This window comes from Trachinotus anak, unplaced genomic scaffold (assembly GCF_046630095.1).
Source record: "Trachinotus anak isolate AG129_WGS33_773 ecotype Australia unplaced genomic scaffold, CSIRO_AGI_Tana_v1 ptg000022l, whole genome shotgun sequence".
Classification (NCBI taxonomy): Eukaryota; Metazoa; Chordata; class Actinopteri; order Carangiformes; family Carangidae; genus Trachinotus; species Trachinotus anak.
Window position 1 is genome coordinate 1,432,558 of NW_027273873.1, and position 18,948 is coordinate 1,451,505.

Consider the following 18,948-nt stretch of genomic DNA (forward strand, 5'->3'; position numbering starts at 1 on the left):
AAGACCAGGTCACAACATGGCTGCTGCTATCAGCCTGGCTACTGTCCAAAGAAAGAAAAAACATAAAAACCCAATCTGAAGTAGAAACCCTGATCTCAGAGCTGTGATAAAGGCCGTCTCCATCAAGTGAATGCTCATCCGAGGTTCAGTCCTGTTTAAGAATATAGAATGGGCAGAAACACTGGAAACCAGCATCTTCTGCAACTCTTTTGATCTCTAATTTCTGATTATTGAAGAACTACTCTGAAAGCAGGGGGATATAGCAGAAACCAGACACGTGTATGAGGGGAGGGCTGAATTTTTTTTTTTCATTTTATCATTTAAGCAATAATTTGATCATTGTCATGTAATCATCTCCTAAATGAGCATGTACTCATGCTAACAACCAATCTGTTCAATAGACATGTTTGATACTGAAGAAATAGTCATGGAACAATACTATGTTTCAGTGAGTAAGTAGTCTTGGAAAACAATCTCTTAATCTGAAATGTGTTATGTTAATTAATATAAGGTACATGGTAAAAGACATCATGTGTATGTGTGTATGCTTTATTTTGGAAAAAGGGAGCTTTCAAATGTCTGAAAAGAATCAACAATGTGAATATTTGATGTAGAGCAAAACTGCACCTAGCTAAAACTGATGCAGTCTAATCAACAGTCTTGAAGTAAATCCTCCTGTATGAAGATTATAATATTGACACTTCAGCAACAGTTTCTATTGAACGAGCATGGGCTTCATTAAACAGAGCTGGTCACGCACCAGGACTGACGGCATACAGCTGCGTACGCTTCTGATTAGCAGCACAGAAGGTTTGTTTTTTGGGGGTACATTAGCTCTTTCACACCCCCCTGCTGCATGAAACTCACAACAATATAACAGTGGGTCAATACTCATGTCTAATACAGGACATCAACGGCAGACAACAAAACCTTCATACAAAGATTCATACATGGTTATTTATTAAAGCAAATCACAGGAACAAAGATTTAAAAAATCAATAATCAACTGGCTCTTTGTACAAACTACAAACAATCATGAATCTCACCCAGGGAAGAGGATACTTGACTACTGATGTGAATTTCAAAGTCAAACATCTTAAGGATACCTGTCCATAATTTTCCATATCCAGCAAATGTTGTTGATGTGCTGTAATATTTTTCAGTTTTTATTCTGAGCTTGCAGTACCATCTATCACCACACAGATTGACTGAGATTAGCCAGCTATTACAATCCAGAGGGGCACTGTTTGACTAATTTGAAGAAGCCAAAAGAAAAGAAGAAATAAATATTTGGAAAAGCAAAAACAAGTACGGCAAATAAAATGATACAATAATTGAAACAATACAAAAAAAAATATCTTGCAGCTTGCTCTGACTTATTGAACAATTGGTTAAAGTGGGACTGCTCACATTTCTTTGTGTATTTCTTAAGGTTTAGAAGAAGAATAACCAAGAACTCCTACATTTGTATTTCAGAATAATCAAGTGGGAAGATGCTGAACATCCTGGCAAACATTATCAGTACTGTAACATCAACTGGGATGAAAAATCATATTTTTAGAAAATATCTGCCAACACAAAAGCTTGCAACATAATATAAGATGCTTAAACAAAATCCAGATTCAACATTCACAAATTCAACATCAACATTACAACATTACAAGTTGTGCTCTGTCTTTGTACGTGTCAGGTAGGCCTGGTCCTGATCCCTGCTGGCTGGATTGAAGTTCTGGTAGATAGAGTCCTCACACCTGGAGGCTGGAGCCCAGTTCTCATAAATGGCAGATGACTGAAAATAAAACAAGGATTATATCAAAAGTCCTGGTAACAAGTGCACGTATCTTTCAGTTCTATGCTGAACACACAATCACAGCAGGAGTCACAACTATACAAACATGATACAAAACACAAGACAGCACTAAATACATACATAATTACTAGGGTATGCTATAGTCATTTATAATGTTGTTAATTAAATAGAAGAAGAGACAGATCTGAGTCCAAGATTACTGCCATATCTTAAAAAATCATTTGTCATAAAGGGTGTAGGTCAGTTTTTCCAGAGGGAGTTTTCTCAGCACCTCCAACTGTCCAGTGTGGGGATGTACAGTTTCAAAGTTTGAGAATAGTCTTTCTTGCTATACAATAAAAATAATACAATCAATGTATCATTTTGGTTGAAAAGCTGAGACTAAACCTGCCTCTCGACAGTTTTGTACAATTTTCTACAACTGATGCCCAGATATTTACCTCTAGCTGGTAGTCTAGCTCAGTCTGCCATTGTTTTCTAATGTGACCAGTAGAGCAATTGCATTTAACAATTAACAGTTTTTCAGAGGGATCAGTTCTTACTCCTAGGTACTGTATGGTGACCAATAAAACGGAAAGCCACTAGATGGAGCAGAGCCTGCCACAGTCCCGTTTTATAAGTTCACCTTAACACTTGATATTTGCCCAAGTTGCTGTTAGTATTCAAGTAAACATGGGATGGTAGTGTCTGTCTCAACAAGGTACAGCAGGACATCCGTACATGAAGAGAAATTTTATGTACTGTGCATTTTATATTAAAGCCCCTGATCATTGGCTGTGTTAAAAGCTGGCATTAACATCTGTGTTGGGTGATCCAATCACGATCGAGTGTGAACGCACCCAAGACACATCACTTATACGACATCTGGAGGTGCTCTGGGCCACATGTGGCCACATTCTGTTGGCAGCGTGAATGCTTCCTGGGCCACAGTTATAGTTTTAATGAGCTCTACTAAGCGCTCAATAGCCAATGCAAGTGGGCTCAAGGGGCGTCCTTGGTGGGTTCCATTGAAAAATAACCTGACCAGAGTCAGAGAGAAAACTTATCTGGGCCAGGGAATTTTCCACTGCACATAAGTGCAGAGATTTTTATTGGTCTTCTGTTTGTGTTGGTAATTTAATTTTAGAAATGAACTTGTTCCTCTTTGATGCGGTTAATGTCAAGGATCAAAACAGAGCTTCTCTTACTGTTTCCTTTAACTTGCTGAAAACGTTAAGAAGGCAAACAGGAGTGGATCACAACAAGACATTGTTAATTTTTCATGTTCATTGTATGACCAATTATACACATTAAACTGAGGGAATTAGAAGCCAAGGTCTGCCTCTGATAAAGACCCTTACTGCCTGCATTTGAGGTAAATAAAGCCCCCAGCCATTATTTGAGGAAATACTGTAATCAACAGAGGTGTTGACATGTTTGTGGCTGGCTGACAGTCCATAGTCTCATTTTTTATTATGTGCCCACTAGACATGAGATTGTTAATACCTGCATATTAATGAATTGCCAAAAAATTTCAATTACACACCATACAGCAATGAGTGAAACCCATGTAAAAAGAGGCAAAACGAGTCACCTCCATGGCCACGCCGTGATGGTTTCCTCCAGCATTCAAACCAGAGTTCCTCCTTTTCTTCCATTGGTGGAGAACCAGCAGAAAAACAGCCAACAGCACAAAAACCAAAGGCACACATACAACCAGAGGCAAGAAATAACGTGGGCGAGGGACCGAGATGTAGACTGGGGAGGATGAGAGTGAGATAGACAGGGTTTAAAAGGTAGGGCTGTTGTTGTCATGTAATTGTACAATTTAGATATATTATTAGTCCATGTTGTTATGTGTAATTTTACAGTTTTCAGAATATGTATTTTTTCAGGTTAAGTTGGCAGACGGACAGTGATTGACAGCCGGACAAACAGGACTCTCTGAGTTGTCCTGTACCTGTAAACTGGCCGGTGGTTGCAGGGAAAGCTGATGAACTTTCTGGGGCTGATGTTGAAACAGGTCCAGGTTTGTTTGTATGTGGCTGGAGTTCTGAAAACAGAATGAAACAATGAATGAAACAGCATCAAACAATTACCAGTAAGTATTTATGAATATTAGAAGTAGTTTTGTTGAATTAATATAATACGGTGCATCCGGAAAGTATTCACAGCGCTTCACTTTTTCCACATTTTGTCATGTTGCAGCCTTATTCCAAAATGGATTAAATTCATTTTTTACCTAAAAATTCTACACACAGTACCCCATAATGACAAAGTGAAAAAAGTTTGCTTGAAACTTTTGCGAATATATAAAAAATAAAAAACAAAAAAAATCACATGTACATAAGTATTCACAGCCTTTGCTCAATTCTTTGTTGAAGCACCTTTGGCAGCAATTACATTATAGTATAATGTTACAGCATCTGGTTTTACAATGCAATTTGCACATGTTAGTTACTTGAACTGAGAGTATTTCTCATTGTAGCAATAAATAAACATGATTTTTTTTGCATAAAGCAAGCATTTGTCTATTCTCATGTTGAAAAGAGTATTACAATTTTAAAAAAATCAGTTTAAGGTACATTTAGAACAGATTAAAAATATGCGATTAATCATGATTAACTATGATCACTCATGCGATTAATTGTGATTAAATATTTTAATCGATTGACAGCCCTATTTTTTATATATTTGCAAAAGTTTCAAGCAAACTTTTTTTCACTTTGTCATTATAGGGTATTGTGTGTAGAATTTTTAGGTAAAAAATGAATTTAATCCATTTTGGAATAAGGCTGTAATATAACAAAATGTGGAAAAAGTGAAGCGCTGTGAATACTTTCTGGATGCACCGTATGTGAATATACTAAATTCATCAGTTTTAATGAAAGAAAATGAACTCACCATCAACAAGGATTGAAAATGTATGGTATGAATCTGGAGACAAAGTTCTGCCATAACCACACCTGTACTGTCCTGAGTCTGACTTGACCACCTGTGTGATTGTAGCATACAGTCCAAATACAGATCCTTCTATATACTTGATGCCGTATCTGCCTCTCTGAGCGCTGTCCTCATCTGTTTCAATGAGAATGTCCTCTTGTTTTTTACAGTCACCCCTACAGAAGAACGTCCTGCTTCTATTGACAGAATCCCTGCATGGATAAGTGAGGTTATCTCCTTCAATGTTTGTACGGATAAAACCAGAGTTTTTATCCAACAGCCCTGTAGAGAAAATGAACAGTCGACAGTTATAATCTGTACGTCCTGTAAGATGCTGCACACATATCTACAGAGTCACACTGAGAGCTATATATTTGATTTCATTTACTCCTATGTTTCAAAAATCACTAAATATAGTGAATATGATAAATATATCAACTCACCATCAGAAACTCTGACCTCAAAGTCAGTGTATGAATCTGGAACCGATGATTTGCCCAAACCACACCTGTACCGTCCTGAGTCAGACTGGGTCAGATGTGTGATGGTCACAGACAGAATTCCTCTTCCAGAGGATCCATCTTTATATTCAGTGCTGTATCTGCCGCTGTTCGCTCTGACCCCATCTGTTCTAATGAGAACATCTTCTTCTTTACATTTGTTCTTACAGAAGAACCTCCAGCTTCCAGACAGAGTCAGGTAACAGTTAATTGTACCACTTCCTCCTTCAGGGCCTGTATAAACAGGGGGGTTTGCACTAACAAGTCCAGAGTTTCCACCACACAGAGCTGTTGAAAAGATGAACAGTGAATACTGATGGTCAGAACTTAGTGTATTGTAGACTTCCTGTAAAACAGACTGCAGGTTAATGAGGGCTAATCCATCACTTCACAGAGAAGCAGAGATGATACAGAGGCAGACACTTTTCACTGGCTCCACAGCAGCTCTTGGTATTTTTATTGTGTTACTACTTTCTTACCTCAACATCTAAACTAGCAACAACTGTACATTTGCTTGAGTACAACTGTGCTTAAGTATAGTCTGTCTTCAAATATCTGTACTTTACTTGAGTATTATTTTTTTGAAACTCATGACTTCCACTCCACTACTACATTTCTATGACGTACTCATTACTTTAAAGCAGACTCCTACACTGTCATGTTATACTTGTTGCATTTTTTGAACTTGTCTGTGTCCTAACGATGCTACGTCAGATAAAGATGCAGCAGAAGATTCTTCACCAGAGCACCATGGTCTTATCTAAAGTCCATGTTTGAAATTTTAGAAATAAAGAAAGATACATTTCATTTTAAATGTTTGCTGTGTTTAGCGTTTTATTCTCCAGGTTCTACAGTCAGTCAGTCATTCAGTAGATTGATTCAGAGTCATTAGGTTCTGTAAATGTGGAACAACACAACAATGCCTTGACATAAAGAAATGTACTTTTGAATCCTTCAGTATGTTAAAAACAAGTACCCCAGTGCTTTAAGTCGAGTAAAAATTTAGCCAAACAACATTCACTTATATTGGAGTAATATTTGACCAGGAGTATCTATGCTTTGACTCAAGTAATGGGGCTGTGTACTTCTGTGCCTCTGACAAATAGTGATGGCTATTTTTGTTATTGTTGTTCTGTGTTTCAGTGGCATCTAGTAACATCAGAAAACAACAGGATATCTGAATATGAATAAACCAACATAAAGGCATTTGTGATTAAACATTGAGACATATGAATTTAAGCAGTGTGTGGTGCAGCATTAAAGAGACAGTCAGGTAATCAGTCCTCACCTGATAAGAAGCAGAAGATCACAACATGGTGGATATTCATTGTGAATTAGATCCTGATTCAGCTGCAGGAGAACTGCCTCTGTCCCTCAGTCCTTCCACTGTCTGTCTGGTCTGTCAGAAACCTGACTCTTAACATGTACGTCCTCTATGTTTATCTCAATATCTCTTTCTCGGTGTGTGTGTGTGTGTGCGCGTGTGTGTGTGTTCACAGCTTTAGCCACACTGACATTATGATGATCAGTGAGAAACTTACCCCCACAAAAAGAAGTTTGTTCCTCTTTATATTTTTGCTCTTTGCTTTTTCTTGCACACTGGTAATTTATATACTGCTGTGGTTTCAAACTTCTCTATTCTTATAGTGCAACAGACAAACATCAAAATCTATGTACCTCTACAAACTACAAACTGAAGGGAATTTTTCCCTCATCAATCTCTATTAAATACCCCAAATGACAAAACTGAATTTTAGAGATTTTTGCTAATTCATTTTCTTTATCCTTTTGTCTGCAGATCTTTGTTATAGGGATGAGATGTTACAACAAAACAAAACATATTTTCTTCTTTAAAAATAGGTTTTAAGCTCAAACAAATAGCTTGAAGTTACATTAATGACCACCTACATAGCATTAATACAAGAACAAATTAATGTCCTACAACAAAAACAAATGATTTCAATCATAGATTGAGCCATTATTACACAGGAAAAGATACATTGACAAACGACAATAAATGTGTGTTATTTGGTATTATTCTGTCTAAATAACAAGATTTGACATTTGAAGCGTTTGGTATAGTTAAATAATGTTGATCAGTGATGAACAGTTTTTTGACGCAGACACATTTGCGGATGGATTAATAATGTCCTAGATAAGTTACTGTAAGATAGACGTTGCGCATGCTCAGAAGCTCACTCTGAGAGTGACGCAAACGCGATGGGCGCGAATACACAGCAGTGGAATCAAGATATGAGTAACGACCGAACAATCACCGGAGTAAGTATGTTTTATTTTTCTAATGTAGCTTGTGGCAAAATGTCTGAATGTGGTTAGAAAGTGACCCTGACGGTGTTGGTTCGTAAAGAAATATGGGCAATAAGATAACGTCAGCAAGCTAGCGAGCGACGTGCGATGTTAGCGTTCTGTGTGATGCTAGGTGATGCGTAATGCTAATTCTAGCTAGCGGGAAGACATTACTCTTAGGGACAGAATGTTTTGTTAGCTGTTGTGTACAACAGCAGACTCGACGATGTGAGGCACCGCTAGTGTCGCAGCGTCAGTGTGCCACAGGTAAACAAGCGGAGTGGGCGGACAGAGGTGTGCTGATCGGCGCAGAGGTGGGTGCGCAGTGTAAACTGGTCTGTATATTATGAGCCGCATCTGTGATAAAATAAGTTATTTCGTCCTTCGAGCAAAGCACAGTCCCTGAAATTTGTGTGGATAATTCTGACTGAAGAGTCATGCAAGAGCAAAGAATTTCTGTATGTCATGGGTTCGTAAAGTTGGTTATGAGCTTTTCTACCAGCTATAGAGGATGAAGCAGGACACTGTTTGAATAAGACGCTTTCAAGGGAGAGCACTGGAAATGTAATTTACAGAGCAGACGCATAGTGTGCTGTAGCAGGTAAAAAGTATGAATTTAATTTCATCTGGGCTCAAAATGTTGGTGCTCCTGTAGCCTTAAGTGTGTCAGGTTGTCCTGTAGTTTGAGTTGAGTTTGTTCAGAGCAAGAACAAGTGCAAAGATGATATGACGATTGTATACTTTTAACACAGTATGTATCTGTCAGTGTCTGTGGCAACTGTGTTTCTGCATTGAAAGAATGCAGAGAACTATTTGTGTGTGTGTTTTGGCAAGAAAGTTGTAGTGCTTTTTGGATCGCCATTCATCCTGAGCACAAACAATACCTACAGTCAAAGGCAGTTTTAAAGCAGTAATATGAATTTTATAGGTGTGTTTATTTGAGAATTAACAGACTTTTTCAACTGTTCTTGCAGTCAGGGGCGGTATTTTATGCTGTTTATTTTCACTCACTTGTAGCACTGTGCTTCAGAATAAAGCACAACTTTATGGACGCTGTCCATTCAATGTTTTATATTCATGAAATAAATATACACATGTAAATTAGACGGTGGTCTGCTTGAGAAATCAAGAAAAAGGAGCCTGGAGCACCTGTGTTGCCCAGTGTGTTCCAGGATGGATAAGTCTCTCTCTCTCTCTCTCTCTCTCTCTCTCTCTCTCTCTCTCTCTCTCTCTCTCTCTCTCTCTCTCTCTGCTCCTTTCCACCAGTTCACCACATCTTTGGTTTGGTGATGCTGCCTTAGTTCCATCTTTATGTTCAGTCCTGCACCTTACAGTAACCACACTCTCATCCCTCACTGCAGCCCGCCACACACTGCTGATTTTACTGATTACTGCACCCCATGCTGGGAAGATTTAAGTTTGCATCTGAATTTCTGAATTTGATTTAATACAAATATCCATTATTAATTGTAACCTTAGTGTGAATCCCTGTAGTTGTGGCCACTTGACCCAGGTCAGGGCATCATCTGCTTATAGTATTCAGTTTGACCCGGGTGGATGTGAGGACTGTTAGTGGTTTCCACTGTACTTCACCAACAAGGTAGGACAGCCTGAATGTAACCTAAAAGACAAAACTCAGGGCAAACTTGATCTGTAGTAAAGTTGTGCAGTAGAAATAAAGACGAATGGAGAGTAGAGCTGTATGGTGTGTCGGGAGGAGGGACTCCATCATTTAGAGAAGTGACAAGATCCTTTTCTGGCAGTGAAGAAGAAAGAGAGGCAATGGTAAACCATCAAACTCAACATGAACGTCTGTCAAACTTTCATTTGCTGCGTCTTCCTCTGTGAGTACACCCACTTTTCACTTGTCTCTTTCTTGTTATGACATCTTTTGATTTGTGTTTATTCACAGTTGTTCAGTGGTTCATTTCCACCAGGAGTTTCTCATGAGTGGTTTATGTGTTTAAACATGCTGATCAGAGTCAGATAGGTTTCACTGTAAATACATCATTAAGAAAAATAAAGGACAGTACTGTCATATACGACAAAGTAAAGCAGCAATCATTCACATTTAAGAAGCTGAAATCAGAGAACTGTTTTCATTCTTTCATAGAAAACTGACTGAAATTATCAGTGATCAATCAGTGTTTCCCACAGACCAGGTAGCAATTTGTGGCGCTCCACTGACACCGTTGGGGGAATGCACCAGTGATGTGCTGGTTGATTTTCCCACACACCGCTGGCATATGCGCACCATGTGCCTGTGTGTGTCCGTGTGTGTCCGAGAATGACAGAGAAAGAGCGCTATGCGGAGATGAATGAACGGAATGATATTACGTTGAGAGCATAGACTAGAGGGAAAACAACAACAACGGGGAAAAAAAAAACAGAATCATTCTGTGGTGGTTGGTCTCCATTCTGTGGCGGTGCGCCACAGGATGGTTTATGTATGGGAAACACTGTCAATATAGTTTCAGCTCTAGACGTTAGTTTCAGAATTTCCCACAGCCTGAGATAATCTGTTTCGGTGGCATGTTTTATCTAACCACTGGTCCCAAACCCAGAACTTGTCAGTCCACTATCATATATGACAGAAAAGAATCAAACCCTGATATTTAAGGAGCTGGAACCAGCAAATGTTTGTTTGTTTTGCTTGAAAAATCACTAAAACGATTCATCGATTATCAAAATAGTTGCTATTAATCGATGAATCGTTACATGTGAACGTCAGTTTGGTGCTTGTAGTATTTTTACTGCAGCAGAGTTTAAGTTCTGTTGCTTCACCCTGACTATTGCCAAAGTTTGTTGTAGCTTCCTCCTGTATGTCGTAAATTTTATAAAAGATATCACATTCTGCTGATAAATATAAACCTGTGAGTCACAGCATGTTGAACCCACAGTGGTGTGGAAATAACATGAATTGTTGACCTGCGGGATCTTAGGTCATCTTGTTTTCCCTGTTAGATTTGATAAGAGAAAACTGCATCAATTTGAAAATTGATCTACCTGAGATTAAATCATTTCTCATCAAATATAAACCACTGATTTGCATTAACATATCTAACAACTACTGTAAAAGCTCCAGTTTTACTGGCTGTAGATAAGTTCAGTCAGTTGTTTTGATAAATAGAACCTGAATGAAACAAGATGATGATGGAAGTCGTCTGTTGTGGTTTGTGGCTGAAATCATGACTTTTTATTTGCAGCATTTTAAAGTCTAAAAACAGATGTGAAGGTTCAACTCCACTGTATTTTATATTCCATATTTTGTCTTGCTCACCTTTCTTAATGCTGATTTCACTATTTCATTTGACCCTTTTTGTCATTGTGCTCTGACTGTTCTGTTGTACGTTGTGCTGTTGTAAATTTTTGCGTGTTAGTGAGTTACAGAAAGTTTCTATTCTACAGTAAATTAATGTGAATATTGACATCAAAACCTTTAGTAGGAGTTTCACATGGGTTTAATTAAGCTGCGAACAGTTTTCACTGCTGTATGAAAAGAGAAAAAAGAAGGAGAGAGAAGAAAAAAGCATAACAGCAAAACTAAAACACATTAAAAGACCTGGAGGGAATGATTACTTTTTACCAATTGATTGATTAAAAACAAAATCAAACAAAATAGTAACATTCATTTACTGGGCAAGTCTGTGATCCTCAGTCTCAAACTGTGGTTGAACTGGGCAGATCCCAGTGTGACAGGAAATGTGATCAGACTGCAGCATCTTACAGGAAGTACAGATAATAACTATTGATTGTTAATCTGTTCAGCAGCTCTGCAGGATGGAAACACTGGTCTCGTCAATGCACAGCTCCCTCTCTATTCAGGCACTGAAGGAGAAAATGTCACAGTTCAGTGCTATTTTTCTTCATCTGGAACAAGGAAGTACTTCTGTAAGGAAGAATGTGAACCAGACAACATTCTGGTTGAAACAACAAATGACACAGCTCAGAGAGGCAGATACAGCATCAGGTATTCACCAGGATCTCCTTCAGGAGGGTTCCTGTCCGTGACCATCACACAGCTGAACAAGTCGGACTCAGGACGGTACATGTGTGGTCTGGACGGATCTCTGCTGTTATCCAAGGAGTTTGAAGTCATTGTTGTAGATGGTGAGTTTCTGCTGAAATCCATGAAAATGTTTCTTTTTTGTCTCTGAAGGTCTGAAGAAGAGTTTCACTGTTCACAGACAGCTGCATATATATTTCATACTTTACCGTATTTATCATTGTGAACACTAATCAATCCTCAATTAATACCAACAGCTCTGTTGTAAAGTAACTGATGAACTGAAACACCATTTGAATATTCATGAATCACTCAGCAGCTGACTGATGACTGCACATAATTTTGGATGTGTTGTACACTATTTTGCATTTTGACTTGAGTGCCAGTTTTAACAGTTTGTGCCTCTGAAGAGAACGTTTTTTTTTTAAATATATGTTATATATACTGCCACCTCAGAGTATTTTAACAATACTTCTAAACTATAAACTAAAAAAACTTATTTTATGTGGAAAGAGGCAATTAACAGTTGAAACTGTCATCCTGAACCCCAAAACAAAGTTTCAGTAGTTCACAAAAAGATCATATACAATATATTTAATTATTATCAGGTCAGTCATCAACTTTTGATAATTTACACTTGTAAAGCTGATTGTTTGATTTCAGTGTCAACATTACTGGAATCAAATAGTCACAGGGTGAGATTTTGACGGTGGCGGTCAGCCCGTTGGGAGAACCAGGACATTTCCTGCTGGCCTGAAGGTCATTTTGGCCAGCATGATAAAACAAACATAATAAAACAGGCAGCAGGGAGTTGATGGACCTCTTCCATCGCCTCACCTATGATGCTACCATGCTGAACTGCTGTAACTGCAGTGTGTCCATACAATTTGTATTGTGAATTTTGAATAATTTGTGGCCAAATTTGTAATTAGTGTGGTAGCCTACCTGTTCCATCAACGAAACAAGGTTAACCTGCAAAATTAGCGGCCAGAAGGTGGCCTGGGATGGAGTCAAATTCCCAGCCTGAGTCATTGTATCTGTCCGCCCCTGGATTTTACTGCATCTAAACTTTGCTAAAAAAAAAAAAATTAAAACATTGTAGTAACTATTAGTCACAGATGCATTGAACTGGGCATCTCCCAGTCTGACTGTGGATCAGATTTCATCAGCGCGGCTGGTTACAAACCGTGATCCCTCTGAAGAAAAACCACTCTACAAAAGATCAGGAGGAAATGTCACAGTTCAGTGCTCCTTTATGTCCTCTGGAATATTGAAGATCTTCTGTAAGGAACCGTGTGAAGGAAATGGCATTCTTGTTAGCACATATTGTAACACACATCAGACAGGCAGATACAGCATCAGATATACAACAGAATCTTCAAGAGGATTTCTCTATGTGACCATCACACAGCTGACCAAGTCTGACTCAGGACGGTACAGGTGTAGCCTGGGCACTTCAGCTTTACAATCACACAGAGACTTTGGCATCATTGTTACAGATGGTGAGTTTCTTCTGAAGTGAATGAGAATGTTCCTCAATGTCTGCGGAGGTTTGAATGATATTTTTATTTTTATTGTTCCCTGACAGCTGCTGAACAACAACAACAACAACAACAACAACAACAACAACAACAACAACAACTGAAGGTACATCCACAAACTGTATTTAATAGATGAAAGTCTTTGATGAAAGCTTTTACATAAATAGCATGCACAATTTCAACTGTATGTTGTTGAAAGACATGGCGTCCAAACACACAACATGACGTGACATCACTTCATCCGACTTTATTCCGAACAGCATGCATCATTTATTTTAGATTTTAACAATCAACCAGTCTCAGACTCATGTGGTAAATATTTCACTTTCCAGAAGGACCAATGAAAGAACCCTGTGTGAGCAGAAACTGGTGAAACAGAAGCTATCATAATGGACGAGACTTGGCTGTTTTTAGTGTTTACCATGTAAGTTATGGCTGTACCACAATAATTTGATGGAGGAAGGAAGGTGACGTAACATTTCCTGCAGCCTGGTACATTTCAATGGAAGTCATGATTCTTCAAAATCAGCTATGAAACCAGCTAAGAAATCATAAACACACTGGCAACAAGGCCACAGTAACTGTGTAGAAATGATTTGACATATTAAGAAATATATTCAGTTTCCTGACACAACTTAGATGAGCTGGATATCACTCTCATGTCTGCTGCCATGTACGCTGAATATCAAAAGCCTAGCTTGCATATCAGTTTGAAAACAATTGAAATATAACATGTCACTTTGTGGGGTTTGGAGGTGATTGTAGGTGGAAGCCAGGCCAGCTGTTTCCAGTCTGCTGGAATCATGTTAGGCAAACAGAAACTCCCACTCAATCTGTAAATGGAAAGGTCTTGGCATATAGGTACATAATGTTTGTGTACCTATTTGTATTTGTGTTTATACATATGTATACAGAAATTAGGTATGTGCTCTGTATGATGCCCTCATACACTATACATACACACAGTACATAGGAGTCCAGTACATAACATTAATATCAGAATCAGTCAGGGAGTGTTGGTGTAAAACAAGCTTGTCCCTCTCAAACTACCACAGGTGTGACTCTGTATGTGGGCCTGACTCTGGCCATCTTGGTCGTCCTGTTATCAGTGGCTGTGCTGATAGTCCGCAGAAAGAGGACTTCAAAATCTGAGGGTGAGGTAACAGGAAATACACACACACACACACACACACACACACACACAGAAAGGCAACTACACTACTGACACTTCTCATTTCTTACAGAGAAATGAACATTTTAGTTGCTGTCTCTCTTCTTTTATGAAAAAATTAACTTAAGAAACAGACACAATTCAACATGTACTTATAGCACAAGTTCACTAAAGTAGTGCCTCTCTTACTTTTTTTTTTTACATCACAGACCCCTAAACAAATTAGATCATGGGCCCCCATGGGATGTGTTCCCCACATAGGATTTTTCTTATAGATGGTTTATTACAGAATATGTATGAAACCCATCACTAAATTCTGTGATTTTCTTAGCTTTGGAGCTAATTAATTATAGAAGAAATTAATTATTCCCCTTTTTGCTGGGGACCCTCAAGCATTAATTGACTTCTGCCACTTGGGGTCAGTGCAGAAATACAACACCAACACACACCTTAGTGTATGAAGCTGATACTGGGTGACCATGTTAGCAAAGTTACCTGTTTACACATCTGGTGTACACGGAGCAACATTTACCTGGCATTGTGTTTGTGTCCACCGGATGAATGCAAGTCCAGTATTCTGTCTTCTTTTAGCTTTGTTTTGGTCCAACACTGGTTTCATTCATTTTAGTGAGTGGTCAGCCTTGTTCTTCCTGTTGTGTTGTAGCTGATATTTGTACAAAGCCCTCTACAAGGATATTAGAGGAGATAGAGCAGACCAGCTTCTGTGTAAACCTCTTCAGTTTGAATCTAAATACACTAAACCAAACAAGGTTGAACCCAGTGACAACTACAGCTTCACCAACCCAAACTGTTCCACTGCAGCCAGTTTTTAGCACAAAGTAAATAATAAGTTTACAGGAAGATCTTCACACATTTCACAGAAGCCGTTTCTGTTATTCCAAAAATGGCAGTTGAAAATGAGCTTTTCACGGTTCAGCTACTTTGTTTGTATTCAAGACACAAATGAAATCTCTGCTTCACGTTGCAGCAGAGCAGATGTTTGTGTTGTGGTTGATTACAGGAAAGACTGTGGTCTTCACAGTTTTACTTTTAATTTCAAGTCCATAGTTTACCACGTGCCAGTTTATGTTTCAGGTTTAAAAAAGTTTTTTACTCACAGGTAATGCAATAGAATTGGCGATGCCTGGTTTTAAAGAGCAACAGCCTGGAGCTCTGCTGAAGAGTTTATTTTTGATATGTCTTAAAACATAATTACTTTCTCTGTATTGTACTATATGCCAAAAATATGTCATCTGGGTTAAATAAGAATAGGAAAAATAATATTTTGTACATGAAGACAAGTGAGTAACCTATTGCATTTACAGAAACAGGAACCAAGTCAACCTGGGAACCTGGTTTGTGATCATATCTCAAACCACAAGCTTTTGAGGAGGAAGTCCTCAGACTGTGTTTAAACGTGGACAGGAAGAGGTACACCACCAAAGTTCAGATACTCATTTCAAGATTTCATTTCATTTTCATTTCAAAAACTTTGTGCAATTCTTTACATGTTTTACACAAAGAGAACTGACCTCAGAAATTTTCCTTTCTTGTTACTCACCAGGCAACATATTTGCCAATACTCTCAGTGGCCAGTTTATTAGTTAAACATATACGAACTATTGCAATTTTACCGTCTGGGCTGAATGTTTGTTGTTGTGGCCTTAGTTAAAGATGCTGGATCCAGTGTGGTAATTTTACCAGTAGGTGCCACTGTGCATCGTGTCATCAGAAATCTTCATTTTGCCGTCAGTAAATACATGAGCTTTTTTCTCCTGTGCTCTTGGTTCTCATGTGCATGTGAAGTATGAAAAATAAATACCTGATACACAAATCTTGTTTAACATTTTGGACTATTCTCTAACCTTGCTTTTATTTTTTTTGTTAAATATTGAATAATTTGACCCCTATAAACCTCAAACATTTAATTAAATGAAACTATGTTTAGAGGGGAGGTGTGAAATGTAGATAATTGGAAATCTTTTAATAATGTGTCTATAATATTATTATATGTTTCTTTTTGTTTTGTTTTTATATACAGTCTTTGTAACTCTAGCTGTCTAGCAACTCCCTGAGCAACATGGTACAAAAGAAAAACAAAAATAGTGCAAATAATAAATAGATATAATATGTAAATTCATATAATAAAAGTCATGATTTAAAATGCAGATTATGGCATCCGAGGTAATGCATGTCGTGCAATCATAACGTCAGGTCAAAAGTATATTTCTCAAAGAAATGTGGAGTTGAGATAGAAAAGTGACAGAAAATGGAAATCCTTAAGTAAAGTACGAGTACATCAAAACTGCACTAAAGCACAGTGCTTGAGTTTCCACCACTGGATACAAGATGGTACGGGTGTGATCATCGTTTCTCACTCTTAGAATTTTCTCTGGTTCACGGTTAGTTTTTGCTTCTTTGTTGGACCAATACTAATACAAACAATAGGTGAAATTAAAAATATATATATAAAGATAAAACCGTATTAAATATCCAATAAAATCACAGCAAACTGTATGACAGCTTTAACATATCTTTGTATATTTTAAGCTCAATAAATTGTTCTAATAAATATTCATCTGTGAAGAAGTGCCATGTTTTTAAAAGGTTTTGAGAACTGTTGCAGCGTCCTGACATCTCACCTGACAATATCTGGTAAACAGTTCAGTTTCTTTTCGCATAGTCGATCTTCTGTTGTTCCAGAATCTGACCGGTTGATCACTTTGACACACAACTGAAATAAATTGTGTTGTCGTGCTTCAGGCTCATGGATGTGATACAGATGCTGATTCATTAGGTGCAGTCACATCTGTGCAGATTTCCCAGCATGCAGAGGGAAGTGCTCCTGTAGGTGGGACAATCACACAGAGACACCGAGGCCAACCATTGTGTGTGTGTGTGTGTGTGTGTGTGTGTGTGTGTGTGTGTGTGTGTGTGTGTGTGTGTGTGTGTGTGTGTGTCCTCTGTCTTCTCCCAGTTCTCCCAGATGTTTAGTCTGTTCAGTTTCTCTGATAACCACGGGACCATTTCTCTGTCAAACAGCCAACAGCTCCACATTAGTTGACTGTTTGTCAGTAATGACAGAAAATGACAGAGTTTGTCTAAATTTGTTTGTGTGATTCCTGAACGTGAGCTCATTCTGAGATTCATCAGTGCATCACGAGGCAGATGTTGTGAGGAGAAAATTATTTCTCACCCTCAGCGAGCAGGTATCGATGTGTTACTGTCTGTATTGATTTACTTCATAAATCATCTGTGAAAGAAATGCAGGGACATGGGACAGAACAGAACAACCATAGTTTGACTTTTCTCATCAACATCATCTTCTCACAGTACTGTTACTGGTTTTGTTAACTCTAAAGCATTTGTGTTGTGCATATGACTATGAATTGTGCGTTTAGATACAGACTCTTTGGTCAGTGTAGCAACGTTAGCAGCTTGGCTTTAGCAATAGCGATGTTCAGTCTGCTGTCAGTGTACTGTTGCACCTCTTTGGTCCAAATTCAGTCTTCTCAACAGTTATTGAATGATTTGCCAGATAACAAATCTTGATAACTTCAGTGACCCCCCCCCCCCCACCCCCTCCACTTCATTTAGCATAGAGCTGGGCAATATTGCCTATAAATAATATTGTAATATTTCTGGGCTATATTGTGATACACGGTTTCTGTGTTGCTGTATTCTCATATTTACTGCACAGACATAAGAGCTCAGTCATCTCATCCAGCCCTTGGCAGGAAAGTGACTAAGCGTCGTTCCCAAAATGTTGAACCTTTTCTTTAAGGTTGAGGCCAAAATACAGACAGTTTAATGATTGAATTGCTAATTTAGGATTAAGTTTAAATTAACATAACGGTTGTGATTATTTTAAACTTTAAACTTGGAGACATGAAGATTTCAATTAGATCAGGATTAACCTTTAAATCCAAGTAGTTTATGGTGTAGATTTTGGTAAAGAAGCTGAATATAAGTGAGGTACTGTTAGACAGCTTCAGGTTCAGGTTAGGAATCAGGAAATGAAGAAGGACATAAGTACAATAATGTGTGTTGCACAAGGAGAATAAAGGCAGCAGTGTGTGCAGAACTCATAAGCTTAATGGCTCTAATTGCTTCACAGGATTTATTGATGTGTAATTAAATAAAACTGTTAACCCTTGTACAGTGTCTCACTGCTTCTCACAATGTCTTTCTCCATTAATGCCTCTCTTTCTCTGCCTCTGTCTTCCCTTTAACTCTCTTCCATTTGTCCCCTCTCTCTCTCTCTCACTCCGCCCTCACACAAGATGACAGAGATGACAGGTCGTCTGTAGTCTACAAGTTGTGTGTGTGTGTGCGTGTGTGTGTGTGCGCGTGTGTGTGCGTGCGTGCTGCAGTTCTTTGGTGTTATGTATTCCAGTCAGAGAGGCTGAGTCACGCTTACGGTAAACTGTATCCATATGAAGAGAGTGCGTGCGCACACACACACGTGCACATGCTTGATGACATGTCTCAGACTGTGCCAGACATGAGACAAGGACATGAGAGAGGAGAGAGATCTGCTGTATTGATCACTGCATCTTAATGCTCAGTTCTTGCACACACACACACACACTCAGGTTAAATGAATTAAGACCTAAGTGAGGGAGGACATGGAGATGGAGGGAAGGATTGGGAGGAGGAGGAGGAGAGTGGGAGGCCAACTCAAGCTGCAG

General features: G+C 38.5%; 2 protein-coding genes across 3 annotated transcripts; one reads left to right on the top strand and one right to left on the bottom strand.

Moving 5' to 3' along the window:
• Positions 1 to 910: 910 nt before the first annotated feature.
• LOC139606520 (polymeric immunoglobulin receptor-like) lies at positions 911 to 7,066 on the bottom strand. The gene is made up of 6 exons (XM_071458734.1): positions 6,521 to 7,066; positions 5,176 to 5,520; positions 4,694 to 5,014; positions 3,750 to 3,842; positions 3,384 to 3,547; positions 911 to 1,789 (listed from the first exon to the last, which is right to left on the bottom strand). The coding sequence occupies exons 1-6, from the start codon at positions 6,558 to 6,560 to the stop codon at positions 1,658 to 1,660; spliced, it is 1,095 nt and encodes a 364-aa protein (XP_071314835.1). The 5' UTR covers positions 6,561 to 7,066; the 3' UTR covers positions 911 to 1,657.
• A 453-nt stretch (positions 7,067 to 7,519) lies between these two features.
• Positions 7,520 to 18,416, top strand: LOC139606522 (CMRF35-like molecule 9). 2 transcript variants are annotated; one of them, XR_011684641.1, is made up of 5 exons: positions 7,520 to 9,383; positions 11,308 to 11,649; positions 13,134 to 13,192; positions 13,419 to 13,510; positions 15,583 to 18,416. XR_011684641.1 is itself a non-coding variant. In XM_071458736.1 (4 exons), exons 1-4 carry the CDS (start codon positions 9,344 to 9,346, stop codon positions 13,428 to 13,430), a joined length of 453 nt encoding a protein of 150 aa, XP_071314837.1. In that variant the 5' UTR covers positions 7,520 to 9,343; the 3' UTR covers positions 13,431 to 18,416. The 2 variants fall into 2 exon arrangements, 1 of the variants encoding a protein (XP_071314837.1); XM_071458736.1 differs by having other exon boundaries at positions 13,419 to 18,416.
• The last annotated feature ends 532 nt before the right edge of the window (positions 18,417 to 18,948 follow it).